Source organism: Crocodylus siamensis, chromosome 2 (genome assembly GCF_052110815.1).
Source record: "Crocodylus siamensis isolate JL-2025a chromosome 2, ASM5211081v1, whole genome shotgun sequence".
In the NCBI taxonomy this organism is placed as follows: Eukaryota; Metazoa; Chordata; order Crocodylia; family Crocodylidae; genus Crocodylus; species Crocodylus siamensis.
The window spans coordinates 124,965,552-124,984,789 of record NC_143396.1 but is presented as its reverse complement, the minus strand read 5'-3'; the positions used below and the strand labels follow the sequence as shown (position 1 = coordinate 124,984,789).

Genomic DNA, 19,238 nt, shown 5'->3' with positions numbered 1-19,238 from the left:
TCTAGGCTGAGGTCACTGAGGACTATGCTTCACCCACTGAACTATAGACCTGTATGACAATAGAATAAGCACTTCTTGCTGACTTCCCTTTTGAGATCGCTTCATTGTCAAGTCAAGTACTCATTTTAAGCCTGTCTAATCCTGAAGATGGGACCAGTACTCATTAGGAGACAACCTCTGTAACATAGAGCACAGACAGATCCAAAAAGCTTAAACGTAAGAACCGCAGTCTCCTCAGCTAGAAAAGGCATAACAGTATCATTATTGATTGCTTATTCCTTTTTTGGATTATGCTAGGGAGTAGCTGAAAAAATATAAATAGCTGTGATTTTTCCTAGCTTTGACCGATGTTCTTTACCACCGTCCATCAAAAGCCCTCACACTAAGAGACCGGAAGGCATTTTACTAACTTCTTCTATAGGCAACCAAGAAGCTTACCAGCCAAACAAACTAAATAAGAAGAAGCGAGATGCTTCTAGCTGTAATGGGCGCTCAACTAATTCAACTTCTTTTCTCTCCCCCTTAGTAGGCAGTGTGCTTCACCAGGACAAAAGCGTCTCTCCAGGATAGGGCTGAAAGTTATTCCTCTACCTGAAAGAATTTTCAAAATACGTATAAACTGTTGTGACCAACCAGTTTTGGTAACCATGGAAGGAAAGCTGCTCTAAAACTTCAATTAATCACTGCATTTCTGCCATGCTCCCTGTCTGGTACCTAATCCCTAAACTGGACTGAGAAAATCCCTTCAAAATAAATCTGATTCTCTGTATTTACTAGTAGTAGAAGTGAAAATTCTACAACATTTTGCTTGATCTCTGCCAGTGGATGAGATCAAATGTTAACTGAGGGTGAATATTACTATAATAAAAACACATCACAGAAAAATACAGTACTTACTGGAGCCTAAGGGAAATTACAGCGACATACACAGACACAGTTCAGTGATCTAGAGCTTACATGCTATTAAGTAGGCATGTAAATATCATTTACAAGATTACCCATTTAACTGCCTCTGTATCAGTTAAACAGTCCCGTGGCAAAGGGGCATGGCAGCACAGGGAGCTGGAGCCAAGGGCAATATGCAGGATTGTAGCAAATTCCACCACTGGCTGGGACTGAAGCCTGTGCCTGCAGCAGGCTCCCTACGGTGAGCATGCAGGAGCAGGCAGGCAGCAGCAGCAGCATTGGTGGCAGGGCTCCTGGCTTCGTGCCACCCGCCATCAGCAGAGCATCTCCAGCAGGGGCTACCTGGAAGGCGTCATGGATCCGGGCTGCAGCATCATGCAGCTGCTGTGGCAGGGATGTAACTAATGTTTATCTAGAGAGAAGCAGAGCTAGGTAGTTGCACAATGGATCCAGCAGGGCTTAAACAGAGGCAAGCGCAGCAGCTGGGCTGCCATCAGGAACTGCAAGGGCAGGCTGCATGGAGCCCCCATAGCATCCACAGGGGCTCCTGCCTGCCAGGACAGCTGCACCACACCCAGGGGGTGCCTCCCTCCCACCCATCCCTTGGGCTCTGGCAGCTGCCTTTTGGAAAGGACCCACAGCAGCTCTCCCAGTCCATGGGCACAGCGGACAGATATAGCTCACAGGATCTCACCCGAGGCATTCACCTGCGGGCTGACTGCACTCGTCCCAGAGCCACGACTCAAGCAAAGACCTCAGACAAGCAGGAGAAGTGCAAAGCTGACCTAGCTGCATCCAGTGGTGGGTGGTACAAATCTTTGCTGCATGGCAGCTGTCACAGCCAGGGGAGGGGGGACAGGCAGGCAAGAGGGAGGTGCTACCTGGGGCTGGAGGCACAACCCGAACACAACATGGCTGCCCAGCAGGCAGGAACCCCTATGGGTGCTACGTGGGGAAGGGATACCTGGCGCCATGCAGCCTGCCCCTACAGCACCCAATGGCAGCCCCACTGCTGCACTTGCTCTTATTTAAGCCCTGCTTGCTCCACCATGCTACTTTGCCTGGCTCTGCTCCCTCAGGTAACCATTAGTTAACTCCCTGCCATAGCAGCCACACAATGTTGCAGCTCAAATCCACACTGCAGCTCAGGCAAGCAAGCCCTGCTACAGCCGCTCCCCCAACACGCATCACTGAACCTGGAGGTAAATGTTAAATGGTATAAATATAATTACCATATAACTGTTTAAGATTTTACATCCCTGCTATCAAGGTAATACTACATTGTACCCTCTATATCTTACTGTTTTGCCTCTTGTACCCAAAAGTACTCCTCCTCAGCCCAAAACAATGATCAATTTCCCTGGCACCATGTGTCTGTCCATAATTCAAAGTTATTCCACGAAATATAATCACTTATTTCAGCTTTCTCTTTGTACAGATATCTGATCAGAAAAGTAGTTTGGGAAGAGAAATTAATTTCCTTCTTCCCTAAAACCAGTATCATTACTATCTTTAACTTTGATAAAGACTCAGGAAGCATGTGTAAGATCAAACAGTAATGATTCAAGTTGGAAAAAAGAAAAAGGCTGCCGTCCATCTGCAAAGCACAGAAGTTGTTGGAGGATGGTAAAAAAGGGAATGCTTTGAAGACAAGTCTCCATTAAGAACTTCAGATGTTTCAGACAGGGTCTTGCTCTGCTGGTCTCCAGTAAGAAAAAGGAGGGGGAGAAGCTTTCACTGCTCTGATCTGAAGTAGATAATTTCATTCTCACAGCAGCCTTTTCCTGGCACGCTGAGACCAGGAATGGGATGAAGCTGTTCCCAAAATTCCCTCCCTCCCTGACAACATAAAGCAACCCTCTACAAAAAACTATATCACCTTCCCTGGAGATCTTCAAGAGGAAACTGGATAGGCACCTGGCTGGGGTCTTATGACCCCACTCCCACTCCCAGCGCTCCTTCCTCTCCATGGCAGGAGGTCGGACTCGATGATCTGTCTAGGTCCCTTCCGACTCATTGATTTCTATGATTCTATGATTTCTATATTAAAAGGGACAGGGGGTAGAGAAGGGGACAAAGTACTTGGAGGGATACATCCAGCCGTGAACAGAGCTGAGAATCAGATGGACAAGATACCAGTCACAATCAATCAAAGATCTCAAATCGAGTATGGAATTCTGCTTGGTAACACTCTGAAGCTGAGGAGACTGGCAAGCCACACATTGGAGGTGGACAAATATGAAAGGAAAGCCAGAAGGCAGGACCTTTCCCTGCTGCTGCTGCCACTGCCAAGCATATGTGGTTCTGTTCCCAACTCACCACAATATTGTATTGGGTCTTTCAACCTTAATATGAAAAAGAAAGCAGCTTTCAACTAGCCTTAATATTTATTTAACACAAACCAGTGCTTTATCAAGTTAAGCAGTATCTTTTTCCAAATGAGTAGAGCAGTAGACTAGATGCTGACCTACAATGCATAGGTTAAGGTCCCGCTACTGGAAGAGTGCCCCCTTATGTTTGTTGCTTATCACTCTCCATCAGGTCAACACAGACCACACACTATCCGGTATATCAGCAACACTTAAGAACGAAACATATGGGAACAATTTTTGTACTCTCATTAAACAATGGTGTTTTATCCCTTAAAGAGAAGGCTTGTCCTGTATTTTCCATACACACCAAGTTTAGTTTGTTTCATCATTTTTTAAGAATGCATTACATATGCTGTAGATCATTATTAAAAAAATAGCCAATTGCAATGAATTGCATGAATGACAGATTTAAAATAACTAAGGAGGGTTTACATGGCTGTCCCCCATCCTCTCACTCACTCTTCAGGACCAGCCATGTAAACACTCCCTGCACCGCTGCCGCTGCCTACTCCTCCTCCAGCCACTGGCACGAGGGCTCCCTCCCCCCAGCCTGCCTCCACCTCCTCCCCTGAACAACAGGGTGCCTCCCTGCCTCCCCTCTGTCCCCACCACCTCCCCCTCCCTGCCTGATGCTGGGTGTGTGCACACCCGCCACTGCCCCCCACCCAGGCCCACCCAGCCAATCATTACCTGCCCTCTCCATGATGCATGCGTAGTTGACCAAAAGCATTATGGACAGACACACACACACAGCCCATTATTATATTACAATATCTCATAGAAGCAAGAACAAAGGGTGTTTTAAAACTATGGAGCACCAGGTATCATCGATACTGAAGTCACCAAAAACTTAAGGCTGACAGTTGAGAGAAACAATCAACAAGATAACAGTATGAATGAACTCTCTTAAGGTAGTAGTTGAAGGAATAAACAAATGGAATTACCAACGGATGCTTATGAAACTAACCTAGAAAGAAACCTTCATGAGCCCTTCTCTCATGCTGTAGGAAACAGTTACCCCCAACTCCCCACAGTCTATGCCCCTCCCCATCATTGCCCACAACCTCTTCCCCACCCAGCCCCGTCTCTGCCTCTGTAGCACACATGACAGCCTGAAATGCCAAGTATGACAGATTCCAGGATGCCACATCCTGAAAAGGCAGAGCAGCTAAGAACAGAATTTCCTCAGAATTAGTGGATGTGCATGACAAAACAAATGAAGGAACAAACAGAAAATAGCTAAGTGCATATTGCTGTTTGATTTTAATGTGTTTAAATTGTATCAGAGAGGCTGTTACTAACTCTTTTATTCTATATAACATACCAGTAAATACTTCTGGTTGTTCACATTGCAAAGAAGGCAGTTCCCCTTGTAAATTTGGGGGGGGCGGGGAATCAATCCCTCAACATTACAGTAGTGTAAAAGTAACGTTGTAGCCACTATGGTCCAGAAATTATGCATGAGGCAAGGATTTCTTAGGGTGATCTCTTTTTCTGGATCACTTATGTACCTGGGAAAAAAGTTGGACAAGCTTTCAAATGCAAGACATTCTTCTGCAGGTCTCTGATCATAGGAAGCCCAACACAGCAAGGAAAGTCTACCTAACACCTCTGAAAGAAACTTGGGAACAAAAATACATAAGCTGCCTGGAAAGTAAGAACCAAAGACTAAAAGCTGATATTGGATTTATGGTCTATTATAAATTTATCTGACTCCTGAATTCTTTCTACAAAGGAAGGAGAGATTGATCCATTCTTCCCCTGGTGTTGGTAGCCCTTGATCTCCCAGTAATCAGCTTCTTTTCTTCTGCTAATTGTGTCTGCTACACCTGAGAATTTCTCTCAACCCCTACCCTCCATTGTGCTTCACTTGCTGTACCTAGCTTCCTATAATTAGAGACCTGAGGAAGAATGTCTTACATATGAAAGCATTTAACTTTAACACAGCTACACAGCTGGTCTAATTAAAAAAAAAAAAAGTCACACTAAGAAATCCTCATCTCTTTCAACATCAGACAGTGAAGTTTAAGCAGTACTTTTTAAATTAACTGTTAGATCATTATTATGGTAGGATGGATATAAGTAATAGGAAAACATTATTCTCTCCTAGCAAGTCATGCAAAATTCAGTCACATTTGGAACACTGGTGATAATGTTCTTTTCTTCAAGGGTACTTGACGTTAAGCCACTAATGCAACCATAGGAAAAAACCTTCAAAATACTAAATTGTATTTATGTAGCTGCTCTGTTCCCCTATTTTTCAATATACTTTGGCCATGTGTGCACAGTGAACTTCTTCCCAGCAGAGGTTCCTTCAAGCAAGCCATCCTGCTCTTCTATGGCACACTCCTAAACCAGTAGCAATGTCATTGCACCTAAGCTGCAGACTTACCAGCACTTTTGAATGAAAGGGCTAATTAGTTACAGGTATTATCATGTATTATTTCACACTACTTAAATTTCATCTTCTTGTGCATCTCTTCTATTCAACTTGTTTGTCTTTTCTCCCCCTGCACCTTGCTGCTGTTCACCACACAGATCACCACTTGCACCAATGCTCTTAAACACAGCACTGGAGCAGCAGAATGAAACTAAATAGTTCACAGGAAATTAACTAGAATGCTGTGCTACAGAACCTTCCCAATCAGATGTAAAAGCATAAATGAAATGGAAAAAAAACCCTCTACATATGCAGGATTATGAAGACTCTTATACTGAAGCAAGATATATACTCCTCTTATCCAATGTGTAACATAATCCTTAAAGCATTCATAAAAATTAATCAATAGAGAGGTCAGAAAATTCTCAAATTTGCACATTCCCTTCAAAAACTACTTATTTGAAATTCAAAGTGTGTTAGCACCTTGAAGAGTTTGCTTTAACATAGCCTATAGATATTTAAACAAAAACTGACACTAAGCATCTCTAACTCACGTCTCCTTTGTGCTGGTAATCATAGCACTGATGCTGGTAATCATAAAAGAGAAGTCTTGCATGTAAAGTATCCTTTATTTACCATGCTGTCAAATTCTCAGTAAGCTCCTCTAAGGCACTTGTTCCTCCTGACCCTGTTCAGCAACTTTGACATTCCATTCTCACTTCATCCTCTTTCACCTTCAGGTGAGGAATGCCAAGAATGTCCCCCATGCCTTTCCCTTAAGGGCTACTTGCTTTCATTCCTCAGGGTAGAAATAAAAAGCTTTAGTGTGCCCTAGGCAAGAGGCAAAGCAATCCAGTTGAACTGTGCCAAGAACCATTATTCAGTGTTGTAGACTGACACAGGAGTGAAGAGTTGTAATATGAGGACAGGCTTCAACTCCCTGGTCCACCACAGATCTCTTATATAACCATGAATATACTACTTCAGGCAGGTATATGCTGTCACATATGCATGTCACAACCCAGGAGCCTCAAGCTCACTTATTCCTGCACTGCTTTTTGCAGATAATTCATTTTTACTGTCAAAGCAGTTATACAGCTTCACTTTTTGGAGAATATTTCATTTCTAGGATATTCTTGTTGCAATGTTTGGGTTTAAAAATCAAGCAGGTATATTTAAAGGATACCGTTTACAAGGGGGAGGGTGTTAATTGTGCAAAGCATTTCTCCTGTTTTTTGCTTTTACAAAACTTCTTTAAAAAAAAAAAAGTTAAATATGTAGACAGATTTAAGTCATTGCCCCTTTGAGAAAAGTTTCTCTCCTCACCCTTTCCTGAAGAAGTTCTACAACTTGTTGAACGCAATCATTTACATTGCAGGAATCAGTTTTCAACACTAGTTCTGGGGCCTCAGGTTTTTCATATTCAGAGTCAATGCCAGTAAAACCTGCATGACAAAAAAAACAAACAAACCAGAATTTAAAAATCGGTGCCTCCAAATGTCACACTATTGCTTCTATTGCTCTATCCATCATGGTTGCCCCAGCTATCAACAAAAACAGAAAGGGAAAGCAAACAGTTTTCTAGGTAGGTTTCTTATTGTGCATAGAAATTCTTCTTCCTTAGCAGGTAATTTATCACATTCAGATCTCTGCATCTAGCTGAACCTTTATATAGTAAATAGCAAATGTCACATTTTAATACAGATGTATTCTGAATGAGGAGGAAAGGGAAGTGAAATTGCAAAAGCACAATATATACCAGCCTTGAGTAATCCAGTTATATACACCCTTTTGGTGTGTAACTTCAATATTTACTAGAGTTGATACAGTATGTGATTTGGAATAATCTTAAGTATTTCCCTTATCTGCAATACAAGCATAGTTAATAAGCTCTAGCTTGAAACTGAAAAACAACCTCTAAAGGGCAGAGCTGAATAATTAATGGAGAGACCCACTGCAAGAAGTTGCAAACTGAGGTAAAAATCTGCTATAGGGCTACAACCCTTAATAATATGTATAGCCCAATTCAGCCACCAGCATCATTTAATTTGCCCCATTTATCATGCTGCTTTGAAGTAAAGAAATTATTAATCTCTCTGCCACCTTTCCAATTGTGCATGTCAATGGAACCAACATTGAGGTAGGTAAGCACTCAAGGGGCTGCTAAATTGAAAGCTTCATCTTTCTCAAGAGAAGGATCAAATGATGGCATATAAAATGCTAGAGAACAGATAGCAGCAGCTTTCAGAGACTCTTCCCATCAAGGGTGCCTAAAAACCTTGCTGCACGTTACACTCTGAGCTGCCCAAATGTTGATCAGTTAACCTCCAAGCTAAAAACTCTCTGATGGTCCCCCACCTGCACAACCATGACTTGCCACAGGGCTGGCAAGCAGGGGCCTCACTAGGAGCTACAGCTAGGAGTTGCCACTACAGGGCTGATGAGCCAGGACAGGCTTCTATCCCTGCCTCTAGGTTGAGGGAGATGGTTGTGCCGGGAGAGGGCAGAAACATGCAGCTGGGAGGTAGAGAGTTAATGGAATAGGAGTGGGTATGAAACGGAAGGTGGAAAGGAAATGAGAACTGGGGAAGGGTGGTGAAATGAAGGAAGTCAACCACTGAAGGATTAAGTAAAAAGAAGTAAAAAAAGAGCTTAAAAAGAAATAAAGAGGAAGTAAATTAAAGAGGAAGGTCTCATATTTTCATAAACTGGTATTTGGGACTGGAGTGGGGAGAGCTGGTGGTCACGCTTTCCAGGGTGGCTGGGACGTCAAAGAGGTAAGGGAAGGTGCTTTTGGGGGAGCTACTGTTTCTGCCTCAGGAAGGAAGCCCCAGCTGATGGCAACCCAATCCAGCTCACCACCTTGTCCCCCCTCAATGCACAGATTCGGTCAAAGCAGTGATTCTCAACCCTGCTAGATTTAGGGCACCCCTCCATAACTTTTTTTCAAATTTGGCTACACAATGGTTGAAAACCACTGAGGTAAGTTGAGACAGCACAGCAATGGTTCTTAACTAGGGTGTCACCAAATTAAAGAAGCCCCATCTGCACCTTTGTTTCAAGCAGATGCCAAGCAGAGCTGGACCGGGAAGATCAATGACAGAACCAGGCATTCCTCCCTTTTTTAAGGTTTATCAGATAATGCAGGCAGAAGCGCATTTTCATGCCACAGTGCTGCCCAATCACAAAGCGTATGGGGCAATTCCACCTGGCTATCACAGTGGTGGCACCTGCACCATGGCACCCCTAAAGTGGCTTTGCAGCACCTCACTTGAGATCCACTGGTTCGGAGTTATGAGCTACTGCCTGCAAAATACTTTGAAGCATTTTGTCTGCTTCCACCCTACCTAAGCATGCCACTTAAAAATCATTACTGCTTAAAATAATGCACCTCCTCTTATTCAGGACATAAGAGAACCTGCTACAATTAATATGAGTCTTTAGGGTATTTTATAGTGCAAATAAAAACCCCATATAGAAATAAAGTGTCCTAATAATGTCAATAACTTAGAGAGAGAGATTTTCTGCTGCTACAGATATACCAGCAATACTACATCAGCAGAGTCCCTTAGGGAAGATCCAGCATACAACAGGAAAAGAGATTTTTCTACACCACCTCCTCAAACAATAAAAAACTAAGCTGACAGAATCCTTTGTTTGCATCCACACCAGTGGTTTTGCTAAAAGGTACATCAGTTAGGGAGTGTGGTCTGAAACAAGCATACTGGCAAAATATTAGGCCATGTTTACATTACAATCAATATTCTACATAGGATTAGAAATGAAACAAGCAACCCAGGTTGAAGGTTTTACATTTATAATATCATGGAGCATACTTAATTAGCCAGTCACCTCCGATACCTGTAGTCATAATTATGGCAGCAGATATTGTTTAACTCCTGAATGCAGGTAAAACAGGTAGTGTTAATGCCTAAAAGGTGTGACATACTAGCTAAAGAGGCACTGTGCCTTTAAGACTGCCCATAAATAAAATTTCTGACAGTTGATCAGCATATTACAAGGTATTTTTCAGTTCTTGTTCATTTTCTTTATTCAGGAGCAATAAAGAAAGAGACCCCATTTGCAGCAGTAAGCATGCAACACAACAACAGCATACAACCTTAGCATAAAAAGTGACTATATTTGCAAAAGCATTTTCCATTAACTGGTTCTGGATTAAGAACGCACTACTTTTCTGCAAGAGTTTTTGTCAGGTCATTATTAGCATTATAGTTGTGTGTACAAATGACAAACAGAGTGGGCTTTATTGTGCTAGCCAAGGTGCAATTAGCAAAAACTGTAATCCCTCTTGACAATCTGAATCTATTCAGATGGAATCTATGTTAGATGTATGGGCTGGGAAAGGAAATAATCACATGTGGGCAAAGTAACTTGCCCAAGGTCTTTTGCTGCAAGTACAGAATCTTCCAGACTTCCTAAGTGCCAGTTACCGGTGCCTTACCCATGGAACTATACAACTCGATGCCATATCTCAATGAGATATGGCATGAGTGGACTATTTATTTATTCAGAGAGGCTAGGATTACAAATAAGTTTAATAAGGAAAGAAAGTGACTCTGCTTAGGTTCACCTTTAATTTCTCCAGCTCTGGCTTTTTTATAAAGTCCTTTGACATCCCTCTGTTCACACACATACAGTGGAGCATCCACGAATACTTCAAAAAATGGCAAGCTTGCACCTTCATGAATCTGTCTAGCTTTATTACGATCCTGAAAGAGGATATGGGGAAAATAATTTGAACATTTTTAAAATTCCATTTTTGCAATAAAGAAAAATAATTTTAGAAGGAAACAATTAGCTTTTAAAAATAAATGCAAAAACTAACACCTTCAGAGAGAGAAATGAGATGCAAGCATTCCACATGATACAAACACATTAGCCACCTTTATAAAAATACCATTTTTCATGGTTAAATACAGATTACCAAGCAAGTATACAAAAAGAGTATTTTTCGCATTTCTAAAGGTTCTGTTCTGTTCCATGATCTTGAACTCTCCAAATAATTCTTTAAAAAGCAATATGCACATCTACATTCGATATTAATTTGTCGCAACAAACTCCAGCACAGTTCACACTGAAGATTATTGCTTCTGGGTACAGCGTTTACATGTGTGCCCAGGACCACAGCACATTAAGTCTGGGTGGTGCAGCCCCGCCTGCCAGGGGGTCCAGGGGTTAGTATGCCAGCCTGGAGCTGCTCTCCCCACCCCATCCCCAGCTCAATGTGCTACAGAGGGGCTGGGCAGGGCACAAGGGTACTCCAGGGTGGGGCTAGCCAGTAGGCAACCCCCACACTGTAGGCACCCTTAAGTGCTCCTGCCAGCCCCAGTCACCATCTACAAGCGTGCTGCAAGGGGGTTAATAACTCCGCCATAGGACAGTACTTGCGTCAGGCAGTACTATCCTAAGGCAGAGTTAATTAGTTTACTCCGGCCTAATAGAGGTGCACGTGTACATAGTGACAGTTTACTGCAGTTGACTAATCAGCTCTGCAGTAAAGCATCTCAGGTAGATGCACCCACTATGTACCAAAATACCCACCAAAACATATTCCACTGATGTTGAATTTGCAATTCTGTGAATGTTAACGAGACACACTGAAGAACAGCAAAAGCAGATACTGCATTAATATTTTAAAAGAGCTTAACTTGTCTAGGAAATTTGCAAATTATCCATTAGCATTGTATCTCTAAAACACATGCAATGTTATGCCTCACATGCAGATAAAAAGATAGGTCAGCATACTCTATCATCTGAGAGAGGTTAACATGACAACTCCTAGAACTCAAAAAATTTTCCTTGAGTGACACTCTGAATTAAGTTCTATGCATCTTTTTTTGTGCTGAGACTTTAATATATTAATGATTCAGCTGCACTGCAGCACCCTAAATGTAAAGCTTGGCAAAACAAAACTTACCTGAGTGTAAGGAGAGATAAAACTAGTGATGCACACCAGACCAGCATCTGCAAACAACTTAGCCACCTCGGCAATACGGCGGACATTTTCTTCCCTGTCTTCTGGAGTGAAGCCCAAATTCTTGTTAAGGCCTTGGCGAATATTGTCACCATCCAAAGTATAGCATGGAATGCCATGGCATACCAAATATTCCTCCAATGCCATGCTAACTGTGGTCTTCCCAGCCCCCGACAATCCTAAAAAAAATTAATTCCAAAAATAAACATATACATTGAGCACAATAAAATTCACTATTTTACTATGATGATCGAACAAGAGATAACAAGAAAAGCAATTAATTTCAGTGGACTCTCTATGGACACTCATGTCCCTCAAATATTCTCAACATAAAAGAAACTAGGCCAGAAAGGCTATGGCAAATAGAAGCATCACTGTTTACAATAAAACACTTACTTGTTTTGGCTCCATTCCACTGAAAGTGAAAAATACCAGAGACGGATTAGAGTACTGCTCATACAAGACTTCTTGCAACAGCCTTGATTAAACAGTAACGAGTAGTTTAAGATAGCTCATGATCATTCAAATCCAGCACCAAACTTAAGCACATGCTTAATTGTAACAGGAGTTTCATAAGTTTATCATCAGTAGGACTGCTTATGTGCATCACATGTGTTACATGTTTTTGTATGTTGCCAGATGCTAATCTCTCACTATTTCAAGGCAAAGCATGTCATGAAGCTACTGGCAACAAGGCTAAGGAAGAACTAGAAATATGGTACAGCACTATACCAGCAGTAACTTGTAATTAATAAAAAATAACAATAATAATTGGTTTTGGCAGGAAGTGCTCTAGAGAAGACTGTATTTGCTAATAAACGGAGGGAGATTCTTTCTGAGGGGAGATTGTTGGATCAACCTACAGGGCAACAAGACAGACTACCTGTCTGGTTCTCCTTCCTACAAACAGGCAGGCGAATTCTATAAGGGCTTTGTAGTTTAAAAAAGCAATACCTTACATTTCATTTAAAACCACTGGGAAAACAGCAAAGCTCCCAGAAAAAAATAATACTCTCTGAAAGGCTTTCCCTAGTAAGCCAACCGCTATGTATTCTTCATAGGTATCTAGATAATGTTTACTCTGGCACTGTAATTAACCAGTTGAAGAGGTTCAATAAGTTGTCCCACAACACCAGTGGAACGCAAAAGGCCACCAGTGAAACTCCAGTAGTTTCATAAGCTCATAAGCGCAGTAGTTATCATAAGATGTGGGGAGAGGTGGGCACACTAGAAGGAAGAGACAGGCTACAACTAGATCTAGACAGGTCACAGGGGTGGGTGGATGAGAATAGAATGGGATTCAATACTGACAAGTGCAGGGTACTGCACCTAGGAAGAAAGAAACAGAAGCATACCTGTAGGCTGGGGAACTCCCTTCTCATCAGCAGAGAGGCAGAAAAGGATCTTGGAGTCATTACCGATTCCAAGATGAATGTGGGCTGCCAATGCGAGAACACGGTCAGGAAGGCTAACTGCACCTTGTCATGCATCCACAGATGCATCACGAACAGGTCCAAGGAGGTGATCCTCCCCCTCTGTGCAACATTGGTCAGGCCGCAGTTGGAGTACTGCGTCCAGTTCTGGGTGCCGCTTTTCAGGAGGGATGTGGACAACATGGAGAGGGTCCAGAGGAGGCCCACTCGCATGGTCAGGGGGCAGCAGGGCAGGCTCTACGAGGAGAAGCTACGAGACCTGAACCTATTCAGCCTCTACAAGAGAGGGCTGGGAGGGGATCTGGTGGCCATCTATAAACTTACCAGGGGAGACCAGCAGGTACCAAGAGTAACAAGGAATAATGGCTATAAACTGACTGAGAATAAATTCAGGCTAGACATCAGGAGGCACTACTTCATAGTCAGGGCAGCTAGGATCTGGAACCAACTTCCAAGGGAAGTGGTGCTCGCTCCTACCCTGGGGGTCTTCAAAAGGAGGCTAGATAGACACCTCGCTGGGGTCATTTGACCCCAGCATTCTTTCCTGCCATGGCAGGGGGTCGGACTTGATGATCTGCTCGGGTCCCTTCTGACCCTATGAACTATGAAACACCTACTGTTCTTTTGTTTTAATTTAAAGGCGAGTCCCCCTTCATGAAGAAAAATGTTCAAAACAACAAATGACGAAGCCTCTTTAAAATAGGAAGCTGGAATGGGTAAACAGAAAAAGAAAAGCTTTAATAAAGCTTTGAGTCTACCTGTTAACCAAACTGTGCAACCACGAAAGCCACCTCTTGTCCCGACCACTTGGCCTCTCTTGTTCCGGCTGACATGATGGGCTTGGTATGTGACGTTGGTGGCTCGCTGCATTCCCTGTAGAAAGAAGAACAAATTGATTAAACTGTCAGCTTTTCAAATGATAAATTAAGTTGCCATGGTCTGTCAGAAGTCATTCACATGTCCAAACTAAGACTTAGAGGCAAATCAAAGATAAACACCTGAACCAGTCTAAGGTGCACAAACTAAAGTGCCCAAACAGGCAGCACACAAAGTGGACTCCATGCATTACAACCTCCTGTCTCCCTGCATCTGAGGTGAGGCTAGTTACTCAAGTACTGTATTAAAATATAAATTGCTTACGTACCAGACAAACCGAGTCATGCTAAAGCTCCTGGCTACAGTCCAGGCCTTCCTGAAACTAAGCAATAAAATTGAACACAACACTTTCTGTGGCACCGGGAGATAAGAGTACGGAGATTGTTGTGCCTTGCTCACCTAGTGCACCAGTTTCCTTATAAGCAGGGATCCTGGTTTTCTCTGATCTAAAAAAAATCCCCAATTTTTGGACAAGTTGCCCTGTCAATCCTGGGGGTGGGCTCTGGTAAAAACAAATCCTGTTCGTAACAGCTTCAGTTTACACATTGTGGAGACCTTGGCCTGGCTGTACGAGCATTCGTGGTCATCTGGTCAGGTGCCGGGGGACTGGAAACTGGCTAACGTGGTCCCAATTTTCAAGAAAGGGAGGAGGGAGGGCCCAGGTAACTATAGGCCTGTAAGCCTCACCTCGGTACTTGGGAAGATCTTGGAGAAAATCATCAAGGAGCACATCTGTGGATGGCCAGCAGGGGAGCTCATGCTCAGGGGCAACCAGCATGGGTTCATCAAAGGCAGGTCCTGCCTGACCAACCTGATTGCCTTTTATGACCAAGTAACTAAATCCTTGGATGGTGTCACCGTGGACGTAGTCTTTCTAGACTTTAAGAAGGCCTTTGACACTGTCTCTCACCCCATCCTCATCAATAAATTAAGTAACTATGGCATTGATGCCTACACAGTTGGATGGGTAAAAAAATTGGCTGATGGGGCGCACCCAGAGAGTAGTGGTAGATGGGTCATACTCAACCTGGCGAGATGCGAGCAGTGGGGTACCCCAGGGCTCAGTCCTCAGGCCCACACTGTTTAACATCTTCATCAGCGACTCGGACGAGGGGGTGGAAAGCACGCTGTCCAAGTTTGCTGATGACACTAAGATGTGGGGCAAGGTGGACACACTTAAAGGGAGAGAGAGGCTGCAAATAGATTTAGACAGACTGCAAAAGTGGGCAGATGAGAATAGGATGGGGTTCAACGTAGATAAATGCACGGTGCTGCACCTTGGGAGAAGGAATCCACAGCATACATACAGGCTGGGGAGTTCCCTCCTTGAAAGCACAGAGGCACAGAGACTCCAAGATGAACATGAGCCGCCAATGCCAGAAGCAGCCAGCAAGGCCAGACGTACCTTCTCATGCATCCAAAGGTGCATCTCAAGCCGGTCCAGAGAGGTGATACTCCCCCCTCTATGCGACTTTGGTCAGGCCACAGTTGGAGTACTGCATCCAGTACTGGGTGCCGCACTTCAAAAGAGATGTGGCCAGCCTGGAGAGGGTTCAGAGAAGGGCCACCCACTTGGTGAGAGGGCTGCAGGACAGGCCGTACAAGGAAAGACTGAGGGACCTGAACCTGTTTAGCCTCAGCAAGAGGAGGCTGAGGGGGGACCTGGTGGCTGCCTACAAACTCATCAAGGGAGATCATCAGCAAATAAATACAGCCCTTTTCTCCCCAGCACCACCTGGGGTGATGAGGAACAATGGTAATAAGCTGATGGAGAATAGGTTTAGGTTAGAGATCAGAAGGCAATATTTTACAGTTAGGGTGGCCAAAATCTGGAACTAACTTCCCAGGGAAGTGGTCCTCACCCCTACCTGGGGCAAATTCAAGAGGAGGTTGGATGATCACCTGTCTGGGGTCTTGTGAACCAGCATTCATTCCTGCCTGGGGCAGGGGGTCAGGCTAGATGATCTGTTCAGGTCCCTCCTGACCCTAGCTACTATGAAAGGCCGCGTGCAATCAGTGTTAACCAAAGAGTGACAATACAGGTCAACAGAGGTTGCACTTCACAACGTGCACCCGCAGGGCCCTGAAGGGGAGCAGGACAGGGCCGCAGGCAGCTCATCCAGCGGCCACCTTCTTGCCTCTGCGCACCTTCCTAGGGCCGTAGTGGGGACCTCTGCTTCCCAGATATATGTACTGCAGGTGGGGGTGGGCCGCCTGCTGCGGGCTCAGGCTCCCGCCCTGCTGCCCACCCCCAGGGTCGCTGTGACCTGGCACTGTAGGGTACAGTGAGGCCATGTGGTAAAGCTGCTTGCCACTGCAAGCTCCATACTGCCCTGGTGAGGCATCCCCGTCTGTGCAGCAGCAACAGGGACATGGGTGCAGGGCTGTGCCCCTCACTGCTGCCGCATGGGCAGCGGACACATTGCCAGGGTAACAGGGAGCTTGCAGCAGCAAGCAGCTTCCCTGCACAGCCCCAAGTTGCATCCGCTGGGCTGCAGAGGCCCTGGGGAAGGGCAGCAGGGTGGAAGCCCGAGCCTGCTCCCGGCAGCCTGCCCCACACACAAATCTGGAGAGCAAGGGTCCCCCCTGCCCCTCCAGGAGTGCACACAGCAGCAGGAAGCTGTGCCAACCCCCCGCCCCCCAAGCCCGCAGCAGGTAGGCAGCAGGGGGTGAGGGTGGGATCCACTCTGCTGCAGCAGCCACTGCCCCCTCCTGCATGAGGCAGGGAGCTGCAGACCCAGGTCCCCGGTCCCACTGCCCTGGCAGGGCTGGGGGGGCTGTAGGGGGCAGTGCGGGGCACCAGCAGGGCCAAGGGGCTGTGGTTGAGAAGTGAGAGGCCTTTTGTTTTACTCTCAGATTTGGGGAGGTTTAGAAGAGAATTTGGGGTTTTTTTGTTTTTAATCAGAGAAACCAGAATCTCTGGTCATCAGCTCCTAAACACAGAGACAGTCTTTCCTCTAAACAGCACTCTGATCAGTTCTTCAGTTTTCCCTCTAATTTTGAATTTTAAGCATTCAGGCTTGACTAGTAGAACTAAACACCCACAGTCATGTCATGACACTACAAAAATAGGATCACATTTATCTCAAAAGATTGGTTGCACTGTTTTCTGTTTTGCATGCGCAAAGGTAAATAAATTCCTACTCACGGGGGTGAGAAAAAGATCTCTATCTCTTTAAAGAGGGGCTGGACGGATCTCGTGAACAGCTCTGAACAGACGCACTTTATCAAGGAGCTGCTGATGAATTTACTCTTACTTTGGCATAACAAGGAAGCAGTTGCAACACAAATTCAACCAAGCATACAGCTTACCAATTATCACTGGGCAGCCTGAGCTACCTTAAACTGGAGCAACAACAAATGACTTACTGGAGCCTCAGGAGATCTGGCACCACTGACCTAAGAAATGGAAAGTTACCTCAGTTTCTGTTTCTTAACATTAGCTTGTTTGCTTCATCCTTCTCCAGACCTGACATGTTCCACTACATCCAACAAACTGATTCTTTAGCTTTAGGGCTGTATGAAGACAGGAATGGGAAAAGCAGGAACAGCCCTGCTACACTTGCCTTGATTTTTGCTGAAGTATTTTCAAATTTTTTACTCAGTCTTTGGAAGTATTTATATACATCCTGCATAGGAGAGAACAAACACACACACGCATGCACACGTACGTTTTGATTTTTTTGCTTAAGTTTGTGAACCTTGTGCTGGACATTTACCAGATGTTTCTTGGAAGTCTAAGCCAACCAGTTGGATACCAGCTCTAAATGGAAGGGAAGACAAGATAAGAGGCTACCTGTGAGAGCCACAACTTGTTTTTCACAGAAAAACAAGTGAAACTGTCATGATTCCTGCCAGCTTCCCCTTGCACAGTAAAAGATCTTGTCAATTTAAAACCTAAAAGCAATTACAAGTGCCTCAGGCAAAAGAATAATGCCTTCACATTTGGGTTTATCATCATCATTACTGTTATAATTATCATCATCATCATCACCATCATTGTTGTTGCTGTTGTTTTCTTTAAAAAAGTTTAAATTTTCTCTCTATTGGCTTAGGCCCCCTGAGTTGCTATGGAAGACTCCCAAATTACCAGCAAATGGAAAGAAACTGGATTCATCATCAGTTCCTGTTCTTCCTGCCTCCAGAAAGAAAAGTTCATGAAACCACAGCCAATATATTAATTCACTGGACATATGAACTTGAAATATATTCAAGAAACAAAATAGTTCATATGTATATAAGGAACTAGACATAATCCAGAAAGGTGGCTGGCTAGACTTGCTTCCTGATTTCAAAGAAAAATTACTTAGGTGTGAAATTGGAACAGCTGGCACTGCAATGGGGAAAAAAACAAGCATCTCTACTCAGCCCTGTTCATCAGGTTGCACTTTAGGAGCAAGAAAAAAAACAAAGCTGTGCAAAGCTTCAGTCCCTGACTCGATTCGACGGAAATTCGAACTAAAGCACCCGGATCATCTTGTGCATCAGCATCCCTGTGCTGAAAAATGGTGGTGGGCGCACTTTAACTAAAGCTTGTCAAACAAGCTTTAGATAAAAAGCTCCCACCTCCATGATGCTGGAGTATGGTAATTAGCTCCAGCAAACTCGATTAATCAAGCCTGCTCCAACGCACTGTAATTACAAAGCAGCGGACCAGCTTCACTGATTTATAGGCACCTTAAATTTTAAAAAAACCCCAAACACATTTCATGAAAAACACACACAATGCTGACATTTCATAATTAGCTACCTTTTGTAAGCAATAACGTCAAGACGGACCACACCACATTTAATTGCTGTTCATGGTAAGTGCACTTGCACTATTAAACAATACCTCCACGTATTTCAGGTCAGAGTCTCACAACCCTGAAAGCACAAGTAACTTGAAGTCCATTTTTTTAACTATCCATCTTACCCTCTATGTAACTTTGAAGTCTAAGAAGGCAAAGTAGGGATGCACCTTATAAGCTAAATGAATCTCAGATAATAAGAAGAGAAAAACAGAGCCTCTGATTCAGTTAAGTTTTCAAGGTGCAACTCTCCTCTGCCTTCTTACTGAGTTTTTTTCCCTCAATAAGCTAATGCAACCCTAGAACTCCTAGAGTCCACATCCAAGAACCAATTCTTAAACACTGAATGAAATCCTTTGTTAGTGTAAACACTGAAATACTTTATGAGAAAAAATGAATCCAAGGGGAGTCACTAGTCTGTTTTGCTGTCCACCTGAAAAGAAACCACAGAAGCGTATGAAAAGGTAAAGCCGGTTTTAAGAAGCC

The 19,238-nt window shown here is 44.0% G+C and overlaps 1 protein-coding gene across 1 annotated transcript in view; it reads right to left on the bottom strand.

Moving 5' to 3' along the window:
* The window catches only part of PAPSS1 (3'-phosphoadenosine 5'-phosphosulfate synthase 1), a 61,631-nt gene that overhangs the window by 38,571 nt on the left and 3,822 nt on the right, over window positions 1-19,238 (bottom strand). The window contains exons 2-5 of the mRNA XM_090036735.1: window positions 13,845-13,959; window positions 11,597-11,832; window positions 10,250-10,388; window positions 6,985-7,103 (exon numbers count right to left, since the gene is read on the bottom strand). Coding sequence (XP_089892861.1) covers window positions 6,985-7,103; window positions 10,250-10,388; window positions 11,597-11,832; window positions 13,845-13,959 — 609 coding nt within the window. The remainder of the gene's footprint in view (window positions 1-6,984; window positions 7,104-10,249; window positions 10,389-11,596; window positions 11,833-13,844; window positions 13,960-19,238) is intronic.